This window comes from Natator depressus, chromosome 3 (genome assembly GCF_965152275.1).
Source record: "Natator depressus isolate rNatDep1 chromosome 3, rNatDep2.hap1, whole genome shotgun sequence".
Taxonomy (NCBI): domain Eukaryota; kingdom Metazoa; phylum Chordata; order Testudines; family Cheloniidae; genus Natator; species Natator depressus.
Genome location: NC_134236.1, coordinates 109,183,668 through 109,211,665, shown reverse-complemented (window position 1 = coordinate 109,211,665; position 27,998 = coordinate 109,183,668). Strand labels below are relative to the sequence as shown.

The 27,998-nt window shown below is 41.2% G+C and overlaps 1 protein-coding gene across 1 annotated transcript; it reads right to left on the bottom strand.

The window, feature by feature from the left end:
* Window positions 1-282: 282 nt before the first annotated feature.
* Window positions 283-27,965, bottom strand: PEX3 (peroxisomal biogenesis factor 3). Its single transcript, XM_074948541.1, has 12 exons — window positions 27,776-27,965; window positions 19,035-19,166; window positions 16,654-16,735; window positions 12,364-12,407; window positions 9,943-10,067; window positions 7,657-7,723; window positions 7,500-7,554; window positions 7,041-7,209; window positions 4,686-4,756; window positions 3,319-3,441; window positions 1,570-1,666; window positions 283-1,095 (listed from the first exon to the last, which is right to left on the bottom strand). The coding sequence occupies exons 1-12, from the start codon at window positions 27,846-27,848 to the stop codon at window positions 1,012-1,014; spliced, it is 1,122 nt and encodes a 373-aa protein (XP_074804642.1). The 5' UTR covers window positions 27,849-27,965; the 3' UTR covers window positions 283-1,011.
* Between the last annotated feature and the right edge of the window lie 33 nt (window positions 27,966-27,998).

The following is a 27,998-nucleotide window of genomic DNA, read 5'->3' as shown; positions in this document are numbered from 1 at the left end:
AGTTTCTCTTATTTATGCTGATTGGGTTTTTAAATAGGTATCGCATGTGGACTTATAAATCCATATGTACATGAAAATTGCTCTCCTGTAGTCCCACCTTATGTGCCAAAGAGTTATATTTTTCTAGTCTTTGCAAGTTTCTGTAGGAAACCAATGAAAATAAATACAAGACTAAAATGTAGAGAAACTTTAATATATGTAAAGTTTTAAAATGGTGGTCTATTTAGGTATAGACATTCTTTTATGTTGGTAAAGTTATTGCACACAAATTTTACATTAAAATTCTTTATTGCAATACAGACAGTGTACTGGGATCAAAATTAATGCAAAGTAAGATAAAATATTTACAAATGTGTACATCGATAGCTGTTCATCGACAGCATAAACACAACAGACCCTCTAAAAATCAACGTATTCTAAGTCTTCAGCAAGAAGGCAAGCACCCAGAACATTGGTCAGGCACCTGCATCAGTTGGCAGAGACTGTGCTTTTGCCTCTGGAAATTAAATCCTCTAGGATGTCATTTATAGAATTGAGGAAAGAAGGGTTTTTTAAAGTTTTTGTGGGGGAAGGAGAGAGAAGCCTGACTTCACCCATCTTACTGTCTGTTGCAGTTTCTAGAGTTTTATGATCAGAGAGATTGCTTCTTCCAAAATTCACCACATCCGAAGCAAGTCAGTTTTAATAACTGTAGGTATCTTAATATTGGCCTTCTGTGTACAATAAAAGTAGTTCTAAATGAGTTAATTAAATACAGCTGAAACCTTCTTAATACAAAGTCTTAGTGAACAGTGATTCTTCCAACACTAAGTTTTTCATCAGGTGTTGTAACAGAATTCTATTATATAAACAATAGCAGGTGCATTCCCAAGTATTTCAATAAGTGTATTCTTTCTGAAGGTCTAGCAATCCTACACTATCATGAAATTAACCAAAATCCTTAAGTTCCCACCAGGTATTCACAAGGGATGTACTATATAAAGACAAGATCTGTTCCTTTTGATGCACAGTTCACTTCTCTAATTGTTGAGGAGTACTAAAAGCTTCATACACATTAGCAGCAAAGTCTTTCATTTGTTCCATCATCAACAGGTCCTGGAAGAAGACGAAAGTAAAAAATAACTAGTTTAAGGACCATCACCTTTTCTTGCTGAAGTACTTACACATGGTTAAACATGACAGAGTCTGATACCAGAAAGTGTTGAGTTTTTTACTCAAATATGAAAGTTTGTCACATTTGAAAAACAAAATTGCTATCAGAATTGCCAAAGCAGTCTGATCAAGAGATCATTCTGCATTTACCACCATCCTTCTCTTCTTCTCCCCTGCTCTCCCTACCCTCCCACTGACAACAGCAGGTGGCAGGGATGAGAGAGACCGACCTTTTTTTGGGAGAGGGAGCCTTTTCTTAAGTGGCACCAATTGTTCCCACTTCTTAAAAGAAACTGAACTAAAACTCATCACATGAGAATTGGGCAATACAGTTTTGATATAAAATGTTGCATTTAACAATGAATATTTTAGCAGACTTGGGATACTTTTAAGATACTAAGTACAAAGGCTTCTTACCTGAATAAAATGACTAGGGGTTTCACTGCACACCGAATGGATCTGTCCATTTATGATGGGTATTATCTTTGCCAAAGGAAGACTGACACTGGAAAGACTAGAAGGAATAAAAAACACATAAGAGGCAGGCATAAGTCTCCTTTTTATATTGAAAAACTATATATAAATTCTTTGGGATTGTTACAACTCTGAAGAAGTCACTTCCATCTCTTTTACCCTTGAAAGAGTAAGTTTCAGATTTGCATTGTGTGTGGTTTTAAGTTTACTTATTTGTTCTTTATCAGGTCTTTTGTTAAAAGCACACACATAGAAAACAAGCACAACAAGCAGCAACTGATCTGTTGGTGACTGTACTCCATTCAACAACATAGGTATGTCACATGTAGCAAGAACTATAGTTCAAGCAAAGTTTGTAGCGTTTGTATCACTACCTATGTCAGTTTGCAGTCCCATCTGCTTTCAAATACTATTGGAGGTAGTGTGAGGAGTCAAGTAGGACAGATGGGAGATTAATAGCAATCCAAAACAGCACAGTAATTGTATCCATTTAAATAAATGATATTTAAGGGGACTATCAAGCATTTTTAAATAAATCACAGTTCTGCTTTTTTGTTATTGACAATGAAAATCTTTTTCCCATTTGAAAATGATTTTTTAGAACTGGATGAGTGTGGAGTTTTCAAATGAGGTGTTTTGCCATTGATTTCAGTGTAGCCAGGATCTCACCCAAAAAGTACACATATTTCCCTTTCATCTTACTACTAAACGTATCAGAGTAATAAAGCCCCTCCACATGCCCCTTTCACAGTCCATCTCAAAACTCCATCCTGCACTGAAACAGATCTTGGTAAGCAGACCCCTGTACACACGTAGAGCCTCACTGAAACCAACAGGGTTCTCACTAGGTGCAGGAGTTTGCCGATATGTCCTCCAACGCAGGATCAGGGCATAAAGAGTGTGTTATAAGGGAAGTGCAATTAAGTCAAGCTCCCTTGGAAATGCCCACAATTTATCTATTCTGTAAGTATTTCAGCTATAAAAATGACCTCATATTATTCTATGTTTATCCTGTGTGGGGTTTTTTAAATCCACTTTGCCTTTCAGCATCCATTCTTCCAGGAAGGACCTATTCTGTATTCAGCACACTCCAATTATTGTACAGTTCTGTGTACTCTGACTCTATTATAGATGGAACGTAGTTCAGAAGGGGTTAAACTAAGCATCTGGCAGTCAAGGAGTGAAACTTCATATCAAAGAGTGCTAACACAAAGCTTTATAAGGAGTTTGGAGTGTGTTAAGAAGTAGGGGATTAAAACAGACAACGGAGTCACAACAGGGATGAGTCTGGCCCAGTGGTTAGGCTGCAGGACTCTGAACTTCGGGTTTGTAAAAACTATTGCTAAAATAATTATCAGCATGCTCTAGCAGACTAAGCATGGGATAGAGAGCCAAGAACTCTGAAGTTCTAGCTTTAACACTGCAACTGACTATGTGGGACCTTTGCCAAATCACAGCTTATATTGCTGTTTTCTCACCTGTAAAATGACAAAGCTAGTACCTCTCTACCTCACTAAAGTGAGTAAAATCCTAAAATCCATGTTTGTTTATGAAGTGCTAGAATTCTTCTCATCACCAGTTACTTCCATTATACGGGGCCATGGAATCTATAACCATGTGCAGAGATTACTGTGAAGTCGAAAGCATAATCAAGACAGAAAACATGTAAAATACCATCAAAGTAATATTTACCTATTTACAGAGCCACTCTGACATAAGTCCTGTTCAGTGGGTCTAAAGAACTCTGCCATATTGTCCAATAGTCGACTGAATCCCCTGTTTAAACACGTGCTCAAAACTGTACTAAAATCTGGGCTGTAAAAAGAAAAAGTTTTTAAAAATTGCTGTTCTGGTTCCTAATATGTAGTTAGTCACATTTTTAAAATACACCCATAGGCACCCCTCCAGCAATCTGGATGCCTATCCCATAAATTAAAGGTTTACAACAGAGACAAAGGACTGCTCGAAAATATATGTTCCTCAGCCCACCAAACAGATGGTCTTTGCAGCATGTCCAGAAGATTAACAAGTTTGGGTTCTGGCAGACGCAGGTTCCAAAAAAAAAAAAAAAGGTCACAGAACACCCTGCCAGCAGTTCCCTCTTATTTCTATTGAGGCAATTCCACCTTAAGCACCAGTCCTGTTCTTAATTGAGGCAGTATACCACAGAGAGAGTAACCAAGTCCCAAATCATTTAGGGCTTTACAGGTTATAACCAACACATTGAAATCCACCTACAAGCTGAATAAAAGCCAGCGCAGATCAAGCATTTATCACTAATACAGGAGAACTAGAACTTCAATAATCATTCTTACTTAGTGCTAAGAAATTGTGGTGATGGGCACAATAAAATCCCCAATACCTCTCGAAGATCAATGAAAAGAACAACCTACCCATAGTTCAGTGAATCCATATTCAATCTCTGTCAACATTTTCAATGTAAAACCTCTCACTTTTATAACTCCCTTGTAGAAGAAAACATTTAATGCACTGCTAAAACCCTGCATAAAAAGGTGTCAATTGGAATCCATTTAAAAATAGAATCTGAAAATGAAAATTAAGCCCAAATTTCTGCACTTTTACGTACGAGTAAGAGTGGAGGAAAGCCACTGATTTCAATGAAACAACTCTGGACTTACACTGATCTAACAGAGAGGAGAAGTTGGCCCAAGTTATTGCAGAACCACAGAAAATGAGGGGGGAAAAGACCTGTCGTATCAGCTTGTCACTGCAAGATTATTTCTTCTTGCAAGTATATTTTCTAGTGATGTGTCTAGTAATGTTTACAGTGATTAATCACAATTTTTTGTTTTTAAAAGCTAAAGCTTGGTTTTTCGAAAAGGCCCAATGAGTTTAGTATTCAAATCCCACTGAATTTGAGCACTCAAGCCCCTTAAGCACTTTTGAAAATGGCAGCCTAAAAGCCTTTAGCTCATTAAATTTTAATACAGTATTAATAATTTAAGGATCAAATTTAATGAGGGGAACCACCACCGGTACATATATGAAAATTGCAATTATTATAAAGATTTTAATGCTAATACAGGTTCTCTCTTTACCTTTCCAACATATCTCTGGTTTCATTAAGTAATTTAATAGTAGCAACATCTCTTTCGGTAAGTCCACAGGCCTAGAAGAAGCAAACAAAACATCCAATTTAATAGGAACTCCATTAGCAACTGGAATACAGTTAGACTACAAATATAATGGTCTAGTTTTGAAGTCATTGTTGCAGAACCAGGCTGGCGTTCCTCTAGTGTTCATTTCAGAAATGTAGTAAAATGGGAGTAAGTGACCCGGGGACCGCTTGATACCAACTGGCAGAGTGCACAGGGGGTGCAAAGTGCTTTACAGGGATCCCCTGGGTCAATATCTGTAGTTGACTGATGGTGGCATGTGAGATCTCTAACAAGAGCCAGTAGTAGCCTGCTGGTTGTCATAATCATTGCAAAATGTATGTACAGATATTTACAGAACTATGTAGCTATACTGAAAATTATATTCGCAATGTCTTGGAATTAAGGCAGGTCGCCAGAAAGTGACATATCTCAGGTATGTTCCTTTCAGGCAAGAGGCAAGACACCTATCTCCCTGGCTATTTGCGTTTTGTGTATTATATACCTACATGAATACCGAATCAGGTGCAGATTGAGAGATTGCAAAATCTACAAGAACAAACAAACAGCAGGGGAAGTGTCTGGTTTATGAATAAAGACAAAAGGTATATCTGTTCCAGTATACCTTGGAGCGCAAGACGACATACCGAATCCTTCACCTAGGAAACAACTGACAGTGTTCTAGTCTCACGAAAAGTGTTGCAGCCAGCCTGGGCTACAAAGATTTTGGGTGAGCAATACTTTATTAGACATGAGAGTACCATCTTAAGTAAGTCTAGGCACTAGAATGTGTGTTATGATTTTATTTTACATGTAACCATTTGTTTCCAATACTACTACTTGCTGCTACTTGAATCTCTATGCTTTGTAAATAGACTTATACAGTAGAACCTCAGAGTTACAAACAAAGTTATTAACTGGTCAGTCAACTACACACCTCATTTGGAACCGGAAGTACACAATCAAGCCGCAGCAGAGACCAACAAAAAAAAAAAAGTAAATACACTACTACAAAAATAAAGGGTAAGTATAAAAAAGATTTGACAAGGTAAGGAAACTGTTTCTGTGCTTGTTTCATTTAAAGTAAGATGGTTAAAAGCAGAATTTTTTTGCATAGTAAAATTTTAAAGCTATATTAAGTCAATGTTCAGTTGTAAACTTTTCAAAGAACAACCATAAGATTTTGTTCAGAGTTATAACCTCCATTCCCAAGGTGTTCGTAACTCGGAGGTTTTACTGTACTTGAGTTCACTATAAAGATATCTATGTGCTGTGTGTAAAGCAGAGGTGATCTGAGGTGGAGCTGGTAAACTGAAGTGCATGGTTTGTTTGAAGGAAGCAGTGGATTTGTAAATACTGCAAGTGTCCAGTGGACCTGGGGCTGGACACTCCAGGGAGATGCTGGGAGGTCTTGGGGGTTGGCATATGCCAATCACTAATCTGTAGAGTGACAGTGAGGCCAAGAGGGCAGTGCTTGTGTTGTCAACGGCCAGTAGGGTTGGGGAGCTGACCCATGGCAAGCACAGACAAGGCTTCCTCATGCAAAGGGTAGGCAGCCTCACAGTGAACATCCCATGAGCGACCAAAAATAAGGATTAAAACGTAAGAGCAACAGGGGAAAGGGAGAGAAGTCAAGCCAAAAATGTAATAAGAAAATCATTGTAACAAATGTCCAACTGGAAACCAAGTTTTAAATTGTGCTTATCAAGTCTATAATCTCTGTGTTCGCAGAAGCATTCACTAATTTTATCACGGCTGTTTTCTTTCAGAAAGTTTTCTGGGAAACAGAGTAACTTAGCGAGATATTCGGTATTCCTTAGCCCTCTAAAGTTGAAATAATTCAACACGTTTATATTTAGTCATTTAACATGAGATGGAGTATCTTATCACCCCTTCTGGGGAAAGTTTATTCTTTAAAACTAGTTTTATATCGAGTTAAGAGCTAAATCTCCTCTCAGTGTGAGATGTGGATTAGATATGTAACTATGATGCTGGCAAACTTCAGGAAGTTTGGAAAACTGTTTTAGTGAAACAACTGATTGCCACTGAAGTTTTCTTCTCCTCTATAACCTTTGTTTCTCCATGCTGGAGGATGAAATTGACATTAGAATAAAAAGCAATTCTGTCTTAACTCTTCTAGTCCATACATTACATTGCCTAGATTAAAGAAACCAGGACACTTGACTTAATGTGAAATAACTGGCATTGGCTCTCATTAAGGGTATAGTTACCATGCTACAACAATAATGTGGTGCACAAAATAGAATAAAAATGATGCACATAAAATTAAACAAGTACCTGGGTGGCTAATGGGTTCTCTTCATCTGGCATCATATAATGACACAACAGAGATCTAGATCCAATCTTATCTGAGTGAGACAAGTCTTTATGCTGTTCTATCAACTTTCTGATTTCTTTAAGTTTCTGCTCCAACTCCAAAAGAGACAGAGTATGTTTAAGAGAAACACTGTGGAAAGAAAGGACCAAAATGTTAATTGCAGAGTCAACAACATAGATTTCATTTATTTGCTTGTGACAAAATTACATTCAAACAACCACCATCACCATTTTTAGATATTGATCAACCCAGAAATCTGTTGCAACAAGCTAAGCCTGCCAATGCACATTAATAGATAAATCAGACATTTTCAGATACTATTTTCAAATAATAAAAAGTTTCCTCATTTTAATATTTTTACCCCCCGACACTATTTGGAAGCAACTACCAGGGAAAAGATAAAAAAAAGTCACCTTTACCTTCCAAAAACTTTCTGCACAGCTTGTTTAACTACAGTTATTAACTCAGTCAGACCTATGGGCAGAAAAAAGGTATCAAAAATTATTCAAGTCTTATTTGTTGAAATATTGCATACAATGGCATGATATAAAAATAGTAAGTTTACAAGTGTCATACCATCTCCTAGAAGGTGTTGAATACTTGATAAATATTGCTGTTGGACTTCAGGGGGAGCTAGAGGTGTCTGTAAAGAAAAAAAAACCCGAACAATTTAATGATGTGCCAGCCACTAGTATAGATTAATGCACGAGTCCTCCTCCTTTGCTTTCATGTAGGTTGTAGTCATTCTGGATGTGGATTTTACTCTCCCGAGTCCTTCAACACCATATGTGGGTTTCCCCCAGATCCTTCTAATATCATGCATGGGCTTCCCCAACTCTGCCTCACTGGTGAGGCACCATCTTTCTTCCAGACATCAGTAGTTTCACAGCATGGAGCAGGGTAGGACAAAGACTTCCTCAAAGGAAAATTGAGAAGAAGAGCTAAAAATGTCTTCTGCGGCACATCCATTCTTTAGCAGCAGGTCATTCTGCTCATCTTTCCTTTCCCAGCCTTGTGTAGAATTGCTATACACAAGCCTGAGCAAACAATGGGAGTAGCCAATCTAATTTAGCAACCCCTGCCCCACCGGGGACTTTGAGGAACAGCAGGACTGCTCCTATGTGTCCTAGCACACCCAAGAAGAGAACTTCCAGAATAAATCAACTCAAACCAGAGCTCACAAGCAGATACGCTGGAGGTGGGAGATGACAAGTCTCTCTCAGCCATTCCTCCTTCTCCAATAAAAAGGAGACCCTTTGTTCAGGGTATGGCTTCTGCTTCCTTTCATCCTAAAGGATCTTTTTACCTCTCCTCCAAAAAGAGCTTTCTGCAGATAAGCTCCCTGATCTTTTCCCCTCCACTGTATTATAGGGGCCTCTTCTCCATCCCTAGTGGCAGGAGAAACCTCATCCCTCATTCACCCTTTGCTCAGATAGGAATTCTCCTGAAGAGGGCAAGCTAGAGTTGGAACCAGTCCCCTCTCCACCTTCCTGCTCCTCAGATCACCTCAGGAAAGCCACTCTGATGGAATGGGGTAACATCAACTCAAGTCTCATAAAAGCCTTAAAACTCTCTGTGGTGAAACAAATTCTCAGGACATGAAGCGGAGGCCATCTGCTTTGCTCCAAGGCAACCTCTCAGACTGGATCCTGCCAATCCACTCCACTCCTCGGAAGATGGCAGAAACAGAGAGTGCTTCTCCCTCTACACTCACCCTGCCCAAGAACCTCCTTAGATTTTACCAACTGGACCCTGACTTCCACCACCTCTGGCTGCCTTACTGGAAAGTGGATCCTCCTAAGCCCCCAGGCCTGTCTCTAGAGACCAGCATGTCCCTTCATGACTCTGGAAAGGAAGGTGGAAGGAGCGGTTAACAATATAGAGAAGCACTCAGATAACTATTAATGCCCACATCTCATGCTTTTAGAGCAGCCACTCAGTAGCTCATTGAGATCTTATCTGACACCCTAGCTGGACCCATTTGTTCCTGTTGGTGAGAGCCATAACACAGAAAAGAAAACCAAATCTCTTACCTTGCTAGCTGTTTTCCATGATCTAGCAACACCAATGAGAACATCCAGTCAGGAAGCCTCAAGGGACAACTGGGGTCAGGCAATGTGACTAGATAGTCAGTGTTGTAATTAGCCAATCAATTTTTCTTCAATTGTGGGAGACTGTAACTTGGGGCAGCCTGCCTATATGCTGGGAGGAACTAGGCATGAAAATCCTGCACCTGGATTACCTACCACAGGCTGATTTGTCCATACTGATATTGCTATATCTCAGGCCTGGTCTACAGGGGTGGGGGGGAAATCTAAGTTATGACGTACTTAAATCTACTTACCTCAGTGAAGACACAGCGGTAAGTCGACAGCTAACGCTCTCCCGTCGACTCTCGCTCTGGTGGAGTACCGGAGTCGACAGGAGAGTGCTCGGCGGTTGATTTATCATGTCTAGACTAGACGTGATAGATCAACCCCAGCTGGGTTGACTGCTGCCCGTCAATCCAGCAGGTAATGTAGACAAGCTCTCAGAAAATTAATAAGATAAATGTATTTATTTGGGTCTTTAATAACAAATAACCCTCTCAATTTGCACCTGTGTTGCTCAGACAGGGTGTTAGGTGAAGTTATTAGTATTTTGTTCAGCCCAGTTTTAAGGGTTTTAAGCAACAGGACTATCACGACTTCCACTGAGAGAGACTATTCCATAGACTAATACATCTCTCCGCCAGAAGAGTTCTCATACCCCGACTCCTGATTTCAACCTAAGTTTTCCCTTCCATAATTTCATCCCAATATTCCTGGTTATATACCCTTTCATCTCTCACTGAATAATTTCTTTCCATGAATAAATACTTACTGTGCTGTTTTTGCAGATTGCCGCATTATCCAGGTAGATGTAACCACCAATAATATTTAATTGGACTCGCAGAAGAACTACAAGCATACACGTACTATACACAGCTACAATGCTTCTGGTAAAACCTTAAAGAGGAAAAAGGAAATAATTTTGAAGTTATATCACTAGGAGGGCAAAGGAGAGCATTCTCCAGAGCTCAGTAAGTATCAGCTTTCATTTTTACAGTCATTTTTTTATGTCATTCCATTTTTCATTCCTTTTCTTAGATCACACACCACTCAAAGAAAATTCACAACCAAGATGATCACATAAGTCTAAATATGTACAGTAGTGATAGCTAAAATGCTTAATAAAATTCACAATCATTCACTGTAAAACATGCTAAATTATACTATTAAAATTATTTGCAAAAAGAAAAGATACTGCACAAGTTACCCAAACTATATGCACTTCCAGTTGATTCCTTTTATTGGGCTAATATAAAATGCAAAATGGGGTGTTGTATTGAAATTTCCATTCTTCATTAGGCCATGGAAACGGATTTAGAACACTACATTAGACTTCATCATGCAATTCAGACAAAGGCAGCATAACAGCAGCCTGGGAACAAGCAGCAGCCTGCTAACTACCTAGGGTTGGGGCTGATATTGCTTAAGAAAGGAAACGGGAACCAGCATTGGCACTGGAGCAGCCAGCCACGAGCAAGAGAGGATGTCTGGATGGAAGGGTACATGAGGCAACTAGGCAGTAAGTCTGCTTGAGTAGCAAGCAATAAGAACATGAGAAGAAAAGGACTAGGAAACAGGGAAGGAGAAGGAGGGGACCAGATGAACAAAGTAGCATATATAAGAAAGCTGTAGAAGAGAGACAAACAGAACCAAAGGGAGTGGAAAATGAAACAGAGAAAAAACAGAACAACACATGGTAGCTAGGAGTCAGAAAGGGGTATTCCACCTTGGCCCAATGGTATTTCACTGCACAGCTATTCAGCTATGTATACACTATGGCATCCTTCCCTTTCCCTCTACCCCAAAACACGTACAATGATGAAACAAGGGGCTCCTATGGTATGATTGGTTACTATGAACTTGAGAAAAAAAAAATCAACAGCTGATAGCATGCTTCTCTCAAGTCAGTGGAGAAGTATTGCTACTTAGGGAGTATGCCATCACCAAATGCCATAATTGGTTATGAGATTACCCAGTGCATAAGCAAGGCCAGGTTTGCATTTGGAATGCTATCATATTGTCTATGGAGTGACAGAGACATCAAAAAAAAACACTAAGCCATATGTCTATTGGACAGTCGTACTTAACAATACTTTTATATGGTTGTAAGACACAGGCAACCTGATTAGTTCTATATGCTCAGTCTTCAGTTTGTTTGCAGGATGAAACAGTGGGATGAGATTCCCAATATTGGAATCCTTAATCACTGTTGGATGTCTGGCATTGAAGGCATGCTCAGAAAAGTTCATCTGCCTTGCTCTGGGTATTTTATTCGTAAGCCAACTCAATACACAAGGCCATATTTTATGATCAGCTAAAGCAAGGTATCCAGTTTCATGATGACAAGTACAAACAATATAAAGATACACTAAAAAACTTGAAAACATGTCAGATAGACCCAGCAACTGGGAAGCAACAGCCCATGTTAGAGCAAGATGGCAGCAGTTTTGTCATGTCATTAACTGCTTTGAAGCAAGGCACCTTAATACCTTATGTGAAAAATCCGACCACCACAGAGCAAGGACACAACAGCTTGCCCCGGTCAGTCATGGACAATCTTGTTTGTCCCACATGTAACTGTGTTTTCGATTCTCACATTGGTCTGACCTCACATATACGTGTTTGCCTATAGAGTTTGCTGAATCCTCATATGTTGACATTGACATGAGACTCTGTCATGAGTCTGGGCTTCAGCAAAATCAACAGCTGATATGTACAACTGGACAAGACATTCTAGTAGCAATGATGTATTATTTTTTTTGTTCAGGTTCTTATACTGCGCCCATCACAGTCATTTCTGAGCACCTATTTTGGAGATCCTACACAGTGGTGCAGAAGGTGGCATGCATAGTTCTACACTGTTATTCCACTCTTCTCAGATTTTCATGAGGGTCTTACAGCCTTCCAAGACTCAGTGAGATACTTCAGCTTGGCCTCTGACCCTATGACTTTCCAAAGAGATACAAAACTCTTATCTGTAGCACCTTTCTGTGATGGCTTATACTGTATAATGTTGCTATTAAGTGTAGTAGAATAGTGACTATATAAAACAATATTTGCCGAAGCAAGAGCAACCCGCTCCTGTGCGCCTAAATGGATATGTATATTCTAAAAGGGGAAGACAAAAGAGATGTTTTTTTAGGCTTATTATGCTATAATAATATGTACATAAAAATCTCTCATTTTGACTTACTTATTATCTTTAAATCCTCCCATATTTCTAACTTGTTTGGTGGCCTATTGGGAAAGAAATAATGAAAAATATTAAAAACATTTACATTCAAAGAGAAACTAGAAAGTATTAAAGAAACTAAAAGAAATAAGAGTGTTGTAAGGCAAGTTTATATAACTACAATAATTACTGAAATTAAGTTTGTGCCCACCATCATTTGTTTGTAGTTCAGGAAGAAGTGTGTCTATAATAAAGAACTACAAAATCCTGGAGGTTTTTCAAAACAACTTTCATGTACCAGATTAATTTTTTTGGCAATTTAGATTCTGTAGCTCTATTATCTGGTCTGAGTTCATAAGCTTAGTGACTCAATATTTAAAGAGAAAACCCTGATGATCCAGAAGGCGGTGTTGGTGACATGGGCCCAGATCCTACCATTTGTTTCACACAGACAGACATCTATGCCCACCTGGAGTCCCACTGACTTAATGGGGCTCTGGGTGGGCACAGTGCAGTGCACTGCAGGACCAGAGTCTCAGTAGTCATATTCCTTCTTCCAAGTCGAACCATTGCCAAGTTTGGCTTTATGGAGCACAGCTGATGATTTTTAAAGATGAAACTGAAGCTCGAAAGAGTAAACTGACCAGACTTACTAAGGCATGGCACGGCACGGCACGATCTTAACACACTGAAATATCAGAGAGATGATGTATCCTCTGAGATACCTGTGGAAAAGAAAATGCCACTCCCACATTTTTTTTTTTTTAAATAAACAGGCATGTTATCCTCAATGTCTTGGCCAAATTTAACCCTTATTTATTACCTAAATTCTTCCTAATTTTTCATAAGATTATGTAGCCATGCTTATTTTTAAGCATTGCTGATACAGAATGCCTGTTGCGTTCCACTCCAGAGATGACAGCATTTCAGTGCTGTATGAAATGATCCTTGAAAATAATCTGGGAAGTATTTTGTAATTCCTTGGTGTGAAAGGTTACATAACTATCGCTGTTTTTATGTAGGAAACAATGATCTACTATTGAGTCAGGCTGGAAGAAATTCCAGTAAAATAATAAAATTTAAATTATGATTTTTGATCCCCAATTAATGGTTCTTCATAGATCTGGCTCTCAACACTTCTGGCCATTTTCATCCTTTTGGAAGGAACACACTGATATTTTAAACAAATACCAAAATTCTATCAACTGCTCAGTTCTCTAGTAGAAATAATACAACAGACTGAATGAAATAGAATAGGCTATCAAATCTATGACTTTGGTGGACAGATGGAGACACATTAAGGAAGAGACAGAGGAATGCTATGGCATATGTAACAGCAACTCATACTTATACTTTGCAAAACAGAATAAAGTATCAACAATTTTGAAAACTATATTTTAAAAAAATTGAGAGAAAAAAAAATCCTACATAAAAAAACCATACTAGAGCATTCCTTTAAGCCAGCACATTACAGGGCTTGAAAATATACTTGTTCTATTTGTATATAATGAGTACAAAACTTTCCATGCCAAATGGGATAGGGAAGAGGAACCAATGCTATAAACCTTTGCAGAACCTATGTTTTCATCTAAATATAAAACCTGTTTCTAGAGCTCGTGATTATAAAAATAACCTTTCAATGTAAACTGATGTGGTCTTCTTAAGTCTCCAATATCAAGCGACAGAAGAGTGAAAACTGACCACAGTCATGTTATTTTTCACTGTTGCTACTCAGAAGCCCGTAGGAGGCAGCAAAATTGACCAGAATCACATCGACTTTATTCTTATTTCTCTGGAAAGCCATAGTTAGCAGCAGAAGCAAGCACTGGAGTTGTTCACTAGGGAAGACAATGTAAAAGAGTAGCTTGGAAGATGGGAGGTGTTGAATAAGGAATACAGTGGCAGACCACTTCCCTGGTCACAACAGCCAGGAGTGCTCTGGTGTGGGAGAGGAGACCAAGATGGAACCAGAATACTCTGAGAAGAAGAAATATCAGACAGGAGCAAGTTTCCTAGGAAGACTGAGGAAATTTTTTTCCACAGCAATGCTTAAAAAAAAAAAAAAAAAGTGACCAGCTTTTCATATTTCAGCAGACTTACTAAGGCATGGCACAATCTTAACACACTGAAATATCAGAAAGATAATGTATCCTCTGGGACATCAAGAACTGAAATCTCCATTTCTGCTCCTTTACACGGTACAAAATAGTAGTGTTAGGAAATGGTGATCCTTTCTATCTGCCTGCTATGTACTCTCTTTCCCTCCTTCAGTCTAAATGACTTCTCATGGACTGAAGTAGTTTGATCCCTCTCTGCCAGAGGAGAAGGTGAGAAAGCATCCCTGCATCTTTGGGCAGAGCCCAAGAATACATAGCTACTTGAAAAACTCTGGCTTTATACCCAATCCAGTCAGTTACCTCATCTCATGAGCTGTCTCTCCACAAAAAAATAAAACTCACAATCCTACCTCCAAGCAAAATGAAATTCAATGCTTCCTCTGCACCAGTGAGCTCAAGAGGCAATTGATCAGAATGTACCCTAACCTGCATCATTATCCAAAAAGATTATTCATGCTTGCAAGCTACTGTACAGAATCCCTGATCATCTTAATATCTGTGATCTGGCTGCCCAGCTCTCTCCACAAGAGATTAGCAATTACATGTAACATCTGAATTCAGAAATTTAGATAAAAACAAAACTATGTTACTACCTGGCCTGCCCTTTCCCACATCCACTGCCACGGCATGAAGAAAACCAACTCCATTTCACCAACATCTCAGAGCTCACTTACATTTTGACCTGCAAGCTTATCAAAACAATCACCCATTAGATGAGGGATAGCTCAGTGGTTTGAGCATTGGCCTGCTAAACCCAGGGTTGTGAGTTCAACCCTTGAGGGGGCCATTTGGGATCTGGGGCAAAAACTGGGGATTCATCCTGCTTTGAGTAGGGGGTTGGACTAGATGACCTCCTGAGGTCCCGTCCAACCGTTGTATTCTGATCAATTTTGATACAAGAATACACACTACAGTGTATGACTTCAGCTACTGTGCATCTTTGCCTTATTACAGTCCTGGGTGTCCTTTGTTGTAAAACTTGTTTTGCTGATTAGTTCAGGACATGAACTTGATTATTGAAGAAAATTTTAAGTAAATATTTATAATTAAGGGACTCTGCAATCACATTTCCATTTTAAAATCATGGTTTATTGTGACAAAATTACTGATTTAATATACTGTATAAAATTAACACATCAACACTGAAATAACAGAGTGTTTTTCCACTGTTTTGGCAGCTGACAACTACAATTAAGACATTGTTGGAACATCTACTATAAGTCAATTGCTTAGTGGTTTGATAACCATTTTAAATAGCATTAAAAAAATTAGCAAGCGACTTAACGTAACTAAGACAGACAATGACTAGTTAATCAATTCATTAAGGCTGAACTATTGAAAAAGCCTTTCCAGATGCTTTTTCAAAAAAACAACAACTTTTTTTAAGTTGCCGTGGTGAAATTTGGTAGCTACAATGCTTTCCTTGTAGCATTAATGTAAGTGAAAGCATCTTCTGATAGTAATGAGGGGACTGGATAGGTCAAAATTGGCTATATGCTGTGTAGTTTTTCCCCTTGTAGGTCACTAGTTTCAATACACACCAGATCAAATGTAAAGAAGTCACTGCCACGTGATGGCTGTTCAGTAGCCTAAATTCAATGGGTTGGGAATCACAGCCACAAAAGCCATCACCACAATTGGTAGAGGTATGTCCCTAAAACTGTGCATTACTCATTAGTGTAGAACGTGCCCCTACCTGTTCTACTTTAAATTAATTTCTAATATCTCACTTCTTCCACGTGAGATTACAATTGGAAAGCTATCGTGCATACTTTTCATGCCTGACCTTGATAAGAGTACAGAAACATTTTTACAAATTCACTGTAAGCAACTCATTGAAAAAGACTCACTGTCCTGTTTCAGATGGGGCCTGATTCTGTAAGCACTTTCTCTGCAGCAATTCCACATGTTAAGTGCTTGAAGCTAGGGCTCTTAGACTAAGTGCTGTAGGGCAAGGATCTTTTCTTCTAATGTTTGTGAAGTGCCATATACATGAAACTACATACTTAATAAATAATCATTTTATTATGATATAATGAATACCATTACAGACTGTTGATTCAAGGGTCTAGAGAATCAACATTTCTCATGCTCTTTAAACTGCAAATGCATCACTTAAAGCCCAAATCAGGGAAAATTTGAGACTCAGAATCAGTTAGCACATTTTTTAAGATCACCTGCAAAATATTCTTACCTATTTTTCAGTAAAGATGTGAGGCTCTCAGAATTCAACTGATGCATTAGGGCATCCTTCAGTGTTGGAAGCATTGACAGCACTATCATTAAAAGAAAATAAATTGGTAAACAAAGAAAAACAACCAGCCTAAGTGTGTCCCTCCCTCCAATAGTCAAGAAAATTCATTTTTGTTTCTTACTTTACAACATACCTGGTATGTGTGTGTGACTGGAGGGAAGGACAAGATACACAGAAGGGGCTGAAAGTATACTACAGCATGACCATAAGATCTAAGGTTTCCAATCATAGTTTAACAAAAGCAAACATTAATTCAATAAGTCTTGTGGAAATCAAACTGGGGTGGCCACTACCCATCTGTTACCACTACTTTTAGAGGTTAAGGCAGGCCCTTTTCAGGTTACATCAAAAAAGAAACAGTACAGTCAAACTTACGTCATTTTAACAGTATGTAAAGTCACAGGGATGGTTTGCTTCAAAGAAACCCTGGCTTGTTCTGTTTACTGATTGGGAACTCCTATTTGTGCAGGAAGAAACAAATTTGCACCAGCCCATCTAACTGCTCATATCAAAGCCTGGTCCGCTTGTTTAGGAACAGCCTTTACAACAGCTCCAGCTAGAATATTTCCTACTTCCTAGAGTCTGCACTTGCCCGCTGTTTGCTAAGTTCATGCGTCTATAAACCTCAACTCCAGGCTAGTTCTCAAGTTAGTTATGTTTTGTGCCAGGCTTAATTGGCTGGTCAAGTTAGACTTTTGTTTCAAGTCCTCCTTTTTCTGTCTCTCAGGTACTTAGATAGCCTCCCTTACTGTAGTATCTGAGTGCCTCACAGTCTTTAATGCATTTATCATCACAATGCTCCTTGAGATGGGTAAGTGCTATTATCCCCATTTCACAGATGGGAAACTGAGGCATTGAGCGACTTGCCCAAGATCCCAGAGGAAATCAGTGGTAGAGCAGGAAGTTGAACCCGGGTTTCCCAAATCTCAGGCTAGGACCCCAACCATTAAGGCATCTTTCCTCTTTTTACCTGATTCACAATTGAATACTATGCTACCACACACAAACTACAAAATATAGTTCTTAGGGCCTAAATTATTATAATTTATGCTGCAGTAGAATTTAAAGTATGCCAGGTACTTTACAGACATAAGAAAACAGTCACTGCCTCAAAGAGTTATGAACCTGAAAGAAAAAAAAAAACTGAAGGAAGGCGATAGAATGGAACCCAACACAAGCAAAGTGCTCAGGAGGCCACTTGTACACAAATTGTTAGTACCACTTGTGTGTCATTATTTTTACAATATAAATAGGAGATATCTAATTATTTGATATATAAAATCTTAAAATGTATATTGCAGCTGGGCCAAAACTAAAATTTGGCTTTCTTCAGTGGAGAAGAAAACACTGATCTTATTTCTAAAGAGGAAGGATACTGCATATCTGCGAGATCTGTTTTATATTTAAAACAAGAAACACATAAAAGGGATATTGGGGGCCAACTTCCCTTCTTCTTTGAAGATTTCAGAGCCAAATTCCTATCCTGTTAGGAGGATAAAATGAAAGACAGACATGCACAGTATATAATGATAATGCACATAGAAAGAAAAAAAAAAAACTCTCAGAGAGATGGTACTTAGTTGTTGTGGATGAGCAGGATAAATAAAACCTAATTTCCTCTGTAGAGTCAACCCAGCCCTATGAAATGGAAAAGTTTTTCTGTTGAGTTAAAAGGAAGTCCAGACTGCTTTCCAAGCACCCTTGGTATCCTCAATCACTTTCAGCAACCCAGGGAGCCGTTATGCACTTCAAAGGGGAAAAAAGAAATACTGCTCCACCCCTGTGCTACATAAATAACCTTGAACCACCTGTGAATAAATAATTCCCCATCTCTAAAGTATAGATTATGTTGTAATACAAGAATAATCACCACCACCTTAATGTTCCACCTTTTAACTGGTCTATCTTCAAAGTTAGGGAATTATTAAACTGCAAAGTTTCTTACTGGATGTACTAAAGGTTATCTGCCAAGTTAATTCTATGTAACTTAATAAGTGTTTGTTTATATTACTAATCTTGGTGGCTTGCTGTAAATCTACCCGCCTCTTTAGTTTAGCGACCACTTTATTCTTGAATAAGATAGTGCTTAAGGACCTTAGAGAACTTGAACCTACAAGAACTGTAATCTATATTATTATAGAGCCCAATAATACTATTTGAACTATGCCGTTATAAGACAGTTATTCAACACTGATGCTTCTGAGTTCTAATTAGCTGCTGTGTTAATTTTCTCCTTCCATATTGTGGGAATAAATAAATCCTCAAAGGATTCAGTCCCCAAAGGATTCTGTTGATCAGATAAATGTATTTGCTTGCCTTACCTGTCATATTGCAGGTCCTCTGATTACTTTCAAAATGATACTGCCTTCGTGCTTGGGCAATATATTCAGCTGCTTCTCTTTCTTGGATTTCTTTAATTTTCTTCTGCCCGTATTTTCCCAGTAGGTAGACTCCTATAAAGATATACATTTTTTTTAAACAAGCAGATTTACAAAATGTCATTAAGCTCCTCCTACTTCTGCCCCTTTGTTCTGTTTTACTACCGACCTGTCTCTCTTTATTTAACAAAACCACAACATCATATTCTTCTTCAAGAATCTGGGTATCAACTATTTGGGGTCGAATTTTTCCACAGTACTATTAAAAACTGGAACTTCAAGTTGAAATAAAATGCCAGACATAATGCTTTGAATTTACACAAGAAATGTCTTCCAAGCAGAGATTCCTCACAATTTGACAGTGGGGCTTCTGGTGCTACTGCAATGCAGTAACTCCTCACTTAAAGTTGTCCTGGTTAACGTTGTTACGTTGCTGATCAATCAGAGAACATGTTCGTTTAAAGTTATGCAATTCTCCCTTATAACGTTGTTTGGCAGCTGCTTGCTTTGTCCACTGCTTGCAAAAAGAGCAGCCCATTGGAACTAGCTGGTGGGGTCTTGGAACGAGGGTGGACCGGCAGCCCCCCTATCAGCTCCCCGCTCCCCTAAGTTCCCTGTGCGGCAGCCACCCAGCAGGCTATCAATTGCCAGCAGTTCAGCTGTCCCTTCCCCCACTGCCACGTGCTGCTCCTGCGAGCCTCCTGCTTGCTGTGCAGGGGGGGTGTCAGGGTGTCCCCCTACCCCCTGCTTACCCCATCTCCATAGAACTGGGGGGAGACACGACAAGGCTCAGGACAGAGGGAGCTTGCTCACAGCAGCTGCTGTCACAACTTGTTTCAGAGTAACAGCCGTGTTAGTCTGTATTCGCAAAAAGAAAAGGAGTACTTGTGGTACCTTAGAGACTAACCAATTTATTTGAGCATAAGCTTTCGTGAGCTACAGCTCACTTCATCGGATGCATACTGGGGAAAGTGTAGAAGATCTTTTTATATACACACAAAGCATGAAAAAATACCACCTCCCACCCCACTCTCCTGCTGGTAATAGCTTATCTAAAGTGATCACTCTCCTTACAATGTGTATGATAATCAAGGTGGGCCATTTCCAGCACAAATCCAGGGTTTAACAAGAACGTCTTGGGGGGGGGGGGGGTGGTAGGAAAAAACAAGGGGAAATAGGTTACCTTGCATAATGACTTAGCCACTCCCAGTCTCTATTCAAGCCTAAGTTAATTGTATCCAATTTGCAAATGAATTCCAATTCAACAGTTTCTCGCTGGAGTCTGGATTTGAAGTTTTTTTGTTGTAATATCGCAACTTTCATGTCTGTAATCGCGTGACCAGAGAGACTGAAGTGTTCTCCAACTGGTTTATGAATGTTATAATTCTTGACATCTGATTTGTGTCCATTTATTCTTTTACATAGAGACTGTCCAGTTTGACCAATGTACATGGCAGAGGGGCACTGCTGGCACATGATGGCATATATCACATTGGTGGATGTGCAGGTGAACGAGCCTCTGATAGTGTGGCTGATGTTATTAGGCCCCGTGATGGTGTCCCCTGAATAGATATGTGGGCACAGTTGGCAACGGGCTTTGTTGCAAGGATAGGTTCCTGGGTTAGTGGTTCTGTTGTGTGGTATGTGGTTGCTGGTGAGTATTTGCTTCAGGTTGGGGGGCTGTCTGTAGGCAAGGACTGGCCTGTCTCCCAAGATTTGTGAGAGTGTTGGGTCATCCTTCAGGATAGGTTGTAGATCCTTAATAATGCGTTGGAGGGGTTTTAGTTGGGGGCTGAAGGTGACGGCTAGTGGCGTTCTGTTATTTTCTTTGTTAGGCCTGTCCTGTAGTAGGTGACTTCTGGGAACTCTTCTGGCTCTATCAATCTGTTTCTTCACTTCCGCAGGTGGGTATTGTACTTGTAAGAATGCTTGATAGAGATCTTGTAGGTGTTTGTCTCTGTCTGAGGGGTTGGAGCAAGTGCGGTTGTACCGCAGAGCTTGGCTGTAGACGATGGATTGTGTGGTGTGGTCAGGGCGAAAGCTGGAGGCATGTAGGTAGGAATAGCGGTCAGTAGGTTTCCGGTATAGGGTGGTGTTTATGTGACCATCGTTTACTAGCACTGTAGTGTCCAGGAAGTGGATCTCTTGTGTGGACTGGACCAGGCTGAGGTTGATGGTGGGATGGAAATTGTTGAAATCATGGTGGAATTCCTCAAGGGCTTCTTTTCCATAGGTCCAGATGATGAAGATGTCATCAATATAGCGCAAGTAGGGGCGTTAGGGGACGAGAGCTGAGGAAGCGTTGTTCTAAGTCAGCCATAAAAATGTTGGCATACTGTGGGGCCATGGGGGTACCCATAGCAGTGCCGCTGATCTGAAGGTATACATTGTCCCCAAATGTAAAATAGTTATGGGTAAGGACAAAGTCACAAAGTTCAGCCACCAGGTTAGCCGTGACATTATCGGGGATAGGTGTTCTTGACGGCTTGTAGTCCATCTTTGTGTGGAATGTTGGTGTAGAGGGCTTCTACATCCATAGTGGCCAGGATGGTGTTATCAGGAAGATCACCGATGGATTGTAGTCTCCTCAGGAAGTCAGTGGTGTCTTGAAGGTAGCTGGGAGTGCTGGTAGCGTAGGGCCTGAGGAGGGAGTCTACATAGCCAGACAATCCTGCTGTCAGGGTGCCAATGCCTGAGATGATGGGGCGCCCAGGATTTCCAGGTTCATGGATCTTGGGTAGTAGACAGAATATCCCAGGTCGGGGTTCCAGGGGTGTGTCTGTGCGGATTTGATCTTGTGCTTTTTCAGGGAGTTTCTTGAACTGTAGTTTCTTTTGGTAACTCTCAGTGGGATCAGAGGGTAATGGCTTGTAGAAAGTGGTGTTGGAGAGCTGCCGAGCAGCCTCTTGTTCATATTCCGACCTATTCATGATGACAACAGCACCTCCTTTGTCAGCCTTTTTGATTATGATGTCAGAGTTGTTTCTGAGGCTGTGGATGGCATTGTGTTCCGCATGGCTGAGGTTATGGGGCAAGTGATGCTGCTTTTCCACAATTTCAGCCCGTGCACGTCGGCGGAAGCACTCTATGTAGAAGTCCATTCTGCTCTTTCGACCTTCAGGAGGAGTCCACCTAGAATCCTTCTTTTTGTAGTGTTGGTAGGGAGGTCTCTGTGGATTAGTATATTGTTCAGAGGTATGTTGGAAATATTCCTTGAGTCGGAGACGTCGAAAATAGGATTCTAGGTCACCACAGAACTGTATCATGTTCGTGGGGGTGGAGGGGCAGAAGGAGAGGCCCCGAGATAGGACAGCTGCTTCTGCTGGGCTGAGAGTATAGTTGGATAGGTTAACAATATTGCCACACTATCAGAGGCTCATTCACCTGCACATCCACCAATGTGATATATGCCATCATGTGCCAGCAGTGCCCCTCTGCCATGTACATTGGTCAAACTGGACAATCTCTACGTAAAAGAATAAATGGACACAAATCAGATGTCAAGAATTATAACATTCATAAACCAGTTGGAGAACACTTCAGTCTCTCTGGTCACACGATTACAGACATGAAAGTTGCGATATTACAACAAAAAAACTTCAAATCCAGACTCCAGCGAGAAACTGTTGAATTGGAATTCATTTGCAAATTGGATACAATTAACTTAGGCTTGAATAGAAACTGGGAGTGGCTAAGTCATTATGCAAGGTAACCTATTTCCCCTTGTTTTTTCCTACCACCCCCCCCCCCCCCCCAAGGACGTTCTTGTTAAACCCTGGATTTGTGCTGGAAATGGCCCACCTTGATTATCATACACATTGTAAGGAGAGTGATCACTTTAGATAAGCTATTACCAGCGGGGGGGGGGGGGGGGGAGAGGTATTTTTTCATGCTTTGTGTGTATAAAAAGATCTTCTACACTTTCCACAGCATGCATCCGATGAAGTGAGCTGTAGCTCACGAAAGCTTATGCTCAAATAAATTGGTTAGTCTCTAAGGTGCCACAAGTACTCCTTTTCTTGTCACAACTTGCTGATCTACTTAAAAAGGCAATGTACTTACAGTGTGGTCAGCGTACTTAAAGGGGCAATGCACATCTCTCTCTCACACACAGGGTCTGTCTGCCATGCTGTCTCCCCTCCCTCCATTTGTGCTGCCTTGGAGAGTGTGGGGCTACATTAACAACGTGTTAACCCTTGAGGGCTCAGCCGAGTACTAGTTCATCATTTAGCAGTAAGGCATTCCCTCGGAAATATCCCACACTCTGACTTCACCACCTCAACCAACCTTCACAATCATCATTGCTGTGTATAGTATTAAATTGTTTGTTTAAAATTTACAATGTGTGTGTATTAGTCTTTTGTCTGCTGAAAAAAATTTCCCTGGAACCTAACCCCACCTCCCCTATTTACGTTAATTCTTACGGGGAAATTGGATTCGCTTAACATCGTTTCACTTAAGTCACATTTTTCAGGAACATAACTACAACGTTAAGTGAGGAGTTACTGTACAAACAACAAATATTTAAAAAGACTAGAGAATGAAAAGCAGACAATGCAAGAGTGTGGTAGAAATAAAGGGTCAGTGAGAAAAGTTAAATGCATAAAACCCAAAGAAAGGGGGAAGAGAGCGAGATACAAAAGAAAAGAAAATGGATAGCTCAATTTTAGACAAAAATATTTTTTTTAGATATTTGTATGGGCCTGTTAGCAAAAAAAGTCAGAAATAAATTCCTCAGCATCTGAAGGTGTAGATGAGTCCTAATATACAGAAGTGACATTAAATCTCTAACTGGGATGAAAATCACAAAGGCTATCAACCACTTGTGGGCCTGGTCAACACTAAATATTTTGGTAAACCTGGCTATGTTACTCGGGGTGTGAAAAATCCACACTGCAGAGCGACACAGTTAAGTCAACATAATCCCTGGTGTAGACAGTGCTAGTCAATGGATAAATTCTTCCATCAGCCTAGCTACTGCCTTTTGGGGAAGCGGATTACCTACACTGATGGGGAAAACCCCTCCCATCACTATAGGGAGTACATACACTCAAGACCTACAGTGGTGCCACTGTAGTGTTTCAAGCGTAGATAAGCCCTTATTGGCTTCAGGGATCTGCTATATACAACACATTGCAGGATCAGGGGCCTAAGATAACCAGCAGCTGGGATCAAGAAGAAATCTCCCCTTACCTTATAATATTGTAGTATGGTACAATTGGCAGAGGACATTATATAGGGGTTCACTGTCCACTGAAACATCTAGCACTGACTAATGGCAAAGACAAGATTCCAGACTTCAAGGGAAGTCCTGCCCTATTCCTGCTATGCTTCTATTAAAAAGACTTTGAGCACTTGTCTCATGTCATGACACTGACAGATTTAAGTAACTTTTCCCCAACTGATCAATGGTTAATGTTATTTTTATATTCATTGTACTTGAGCTTGGACATGAACACCACCTCAATCTTAGAATGTTGAAATTTCCTAGATTACCAGTCAAATCGATGTTTTAGAGGACATATATGGATCTAAAGCATTCAGGTCTTTAATACACTGTTTTGGAGGTATGGAAGTCCTACCAGAGTACTTTTTTTTGTATTATCACCACTACTACCATAAGCATCACTGCTATTTGACCACATATATGTCTTTTTCTACACTAATTCTCTTCATACAGCTCTTCTCGTTGGAGAGAATCACATAACAGTACACAGAACAAGTTTAGATATTGACTCAAAATTCCTCTTGATGCTACAGTGCACTTACAAAGCTGTAAATACAAATCTATACTTTTTCCCCCCCAACTGAATCAAGATTCACAGGCTACAAAGTAAATATTTGAAAGAGGAAGCAAGTTACTACTATAAACCCAAACAGTATTTAAGCCCTGGTCTACACTTGGACTTTAGGTTGAATTTAGCAGCGTTAAATCGATGTAAACCTGCACCCGTCCACATGATGAAGCCCTTTTTTTCGACTTAAAGGGCTCTTAAAATCGATTTCCTTACTCCACCCCTGACAAGTGGATTAGCGCTTAAATCGGCCTTGCCGGGTCAAATTTGGGGTACTGTGGACACAATTCGACGGTATCCCAGAGTGCTCTATTGTGACCACTCTGGACAGCGCTCTCAACTCAGAAGCACTGGCCAGGTAGACTGGAAAAGAACCGCGAACAGGAAACCCCCACTGAGATAAATGGGTCAGTTCACATGTCTCAGAGCTATTATGTCATGCTGTATTCATCTCCATGGGATGGTCTGATCCGCACCCTCCCACCCCCCAAGCACATCCTATTGAGATGAAACGCTTCACACCTCAGTAATCCTCCTATATTGCTGATTCCCCTAGCTCTACCCTATTCCTGAAGTGTGGAATATGAAGTCTGGGGCTTCCATCCACTTCCCCTTGCTCTCTCCAGCAGGCAGATGTGCTCCTCACAGCCCATAGGTTATCATTTTATTTCCTTCCCATGGCCCTTCCATTCCTACAGGTACAGGTCAGCTCGGCCCGAATCTTTAGATCTGACTCAGACCCGAGCCTACCTGGCCTGATCCTGAGAGGGCTGAGTCATTTACTAACCTGACCCAGACCCATTCCCCCGAAACGGAGTCAGCCACCTCCTGTCTAGAGGGTCAGTGCAGCAGTGGATGCTTGCATCAGTGGCAAAAAGTCTGTGACTGGCTCCTGCTGTCTGCCACCATTTGCTGAACCAACTCCTCCACAGTCTCTCGCTCTGCACTGCAGGCAGCTGGCAGGAGTAGGGCAGGCAGTCACCACTGTGCCAACCCCCCCATACCTCCAAAGGGTCCAGTTTTTTTCCCCAATTGATCCAGCCCGAACACTTGTAGTCAGGTCCGTTGGGTTTGGGTTGGGTTACAGGGCTCTACTATGGGGGGAATAGAGGAGCCAGGAGGAAGGCAGAGCTGTTAGCCAAGTGGCTCTGAGACGCCCTGTTGGTATAAGGCCTAGGTACAGGCAGCGATAGCTCTGAGATGCCCTCGGGGAGCAGGGCCTGCTAGATCCAGCTATATCAAAGCTGGCTGAGGTACAGCTATGCTTGCTGCAGTCACACCTCCCAAGTGCAACGTAGACATGCCCTTTGTGTCCCAATCTGCCTTGACAGATGATGTCTATCTTTCCAGATAAATACAGAGCCCTGTGGGGACACAACACATGGGTACAGTAAAAGAAACGGTTAGCGTGCTTATATTTGACCACTTGCTGCCAGGTATTACCAGCCCTTAATGCTTGTCTTAAGGACTCCATCTGGAATAACACCCACACTTACCTCTGCCCTGTAGCGTACTGTTAGGTACGCTACCAGACAAGCACAAATCCCCACGGCAGGGACAAATTATTGTGTGTAACTAAACTCTGTATTTCCTGGTTTTCAGACATTTATGTATAGGTGCATTCAACATCCTGGAAGCATACATGGCACTGCCAGTCAACTAAGTTTTGGGGCAGTGCCTTTTCCAAGACTGGAGCTAAAATGAGCACATAGGATGTTTTTATCAGTGATGGCAAATGTGCATTTCAGCTAAATACACAGCTAGCTTACTGAATTATTGCAATAGTTAGTACCTGTAAGGATGATACAAAATATGTAATGGCTTTCCAGTGTTGCAATATGAATTTTGTTAAACTATCATTAAAAACTTAAATAATTCAAGGTATGTGTTGCTTTCAAGGCCTTCAAGTTAATTCAGATTTATTAGCAACTGAATGGGCACATCCTAAAAGTTTCATTGATATTGTTTGCTTCAGCTGATCCTCTTAGTGTCCCCACAAGCAATAGGGGGACCATGGTCCTTGGTAACATTTTAGTAAAACTCAATCACTATGGAAACAAACATGGTAACAGGAAGAAAATATTTTAAAATACTAGTTGCCTCATTGGCTACTGTGCCATCATCCTCTCCACATAACTGCAAAGAATAAATACCATGTAAAACCCAGATCTGTCTGTTGTGCTTCTTAAAACCACTGATTTTGCATCCCAAAATTATTCATTTTTATGCATTTCATTTATTCATATGTTTTCAGCAACTCAATTAATCAATTTAAGTAAGTTATATATGAACATGTAACTGTCTTATCCAAACCAGTCAGAAAATTATATTTTTAAAACTGCCTTTCAAGTTAATACTCCAAAAGGTTTTGGGCGGAACCTATTGCGAGGTGTAAGCGCAGAGGAAGCATGTCCATCCGACATACGCAGCAATCATTGACCGGCGATCTCCCCGAAGCAGGAGTGTCGCCGGCGCTGCAGGCTGAGCCGAAGGGCACGGCCAGAGAGGCAGCAGATTACAGCGCGCTCCGTGGGGTCCCGGGCAGCCCCCCCGCCCCATTCCCTCGCAGGGGGCGCCGCGGGGGCTGCCAGCGGCGGGGTGGGCACGAGTGTTTCCCGAGCTGCGCAGGAGCCGCTGCACGGACCCTGGGTGCCCCGATCTGAAAGCGCCCCCGTCCCCGGCCCCCCCACACACATGGGGGACGGCGCAGGGCACGGCGCGGGGACGGGGGGGGGGGGGGCTGTGGCTCCCGCACCGGCCTCCTACAAGGGGGAAGTGCCCGGCGGGGAGAGACGCCGGGGAAAGGGGGAGTCCGGGGCGGGGGAGCGGCTCAGAGGCGGGAAGGGGGAGTGAGGGGGGCCGGGCGGGAGGCCGCGGCGGGTCACTCACCGCCCAGGAAGGTGCCCAGGAAGAGACATTTCTTCTTGTGGCGCTTGAGGAAGCTCCACAGGGCTCCCAGCATCCTGCCCCCGGCCCGGCCGCCCCAGCCCGGACCAGCGGAGAGAGGCCGCCGCCGCCTCAGCCCCCGCAGGTGCCGCCAGGCGGGGAGAGGCGGCCGCGCAGGCACCGACACGCCCCCCAGGCCGCCTCCCCGCGGTGCCGCCGCCGCCCG

Bases quoted from the DNA above. Each gene is read 5' to 3' on its own strand.
- PEX3 (XM_074948541.1), bottom strand. From the start codon at position 27,848: ATGCTGGGAGCCCTGTGGAGCTTCCTCAAGCGCCACAAGAAGAAATGT. The intron at 7,724-9,942 runs GTAAGTATTTAT...TTTTCTTTACAG, and splicing joins CAATCTGCAAAAACAGCACA to ACACCTCTAGCTCCCCCTGA. The intron at 3,442-4,685 runs GTAAAGAGAGAA...TTCTTTTTACAG, and splicing joins ACCAGAGATATGTTGGAAAG to CCCAGATTTTAGTACAGTTT.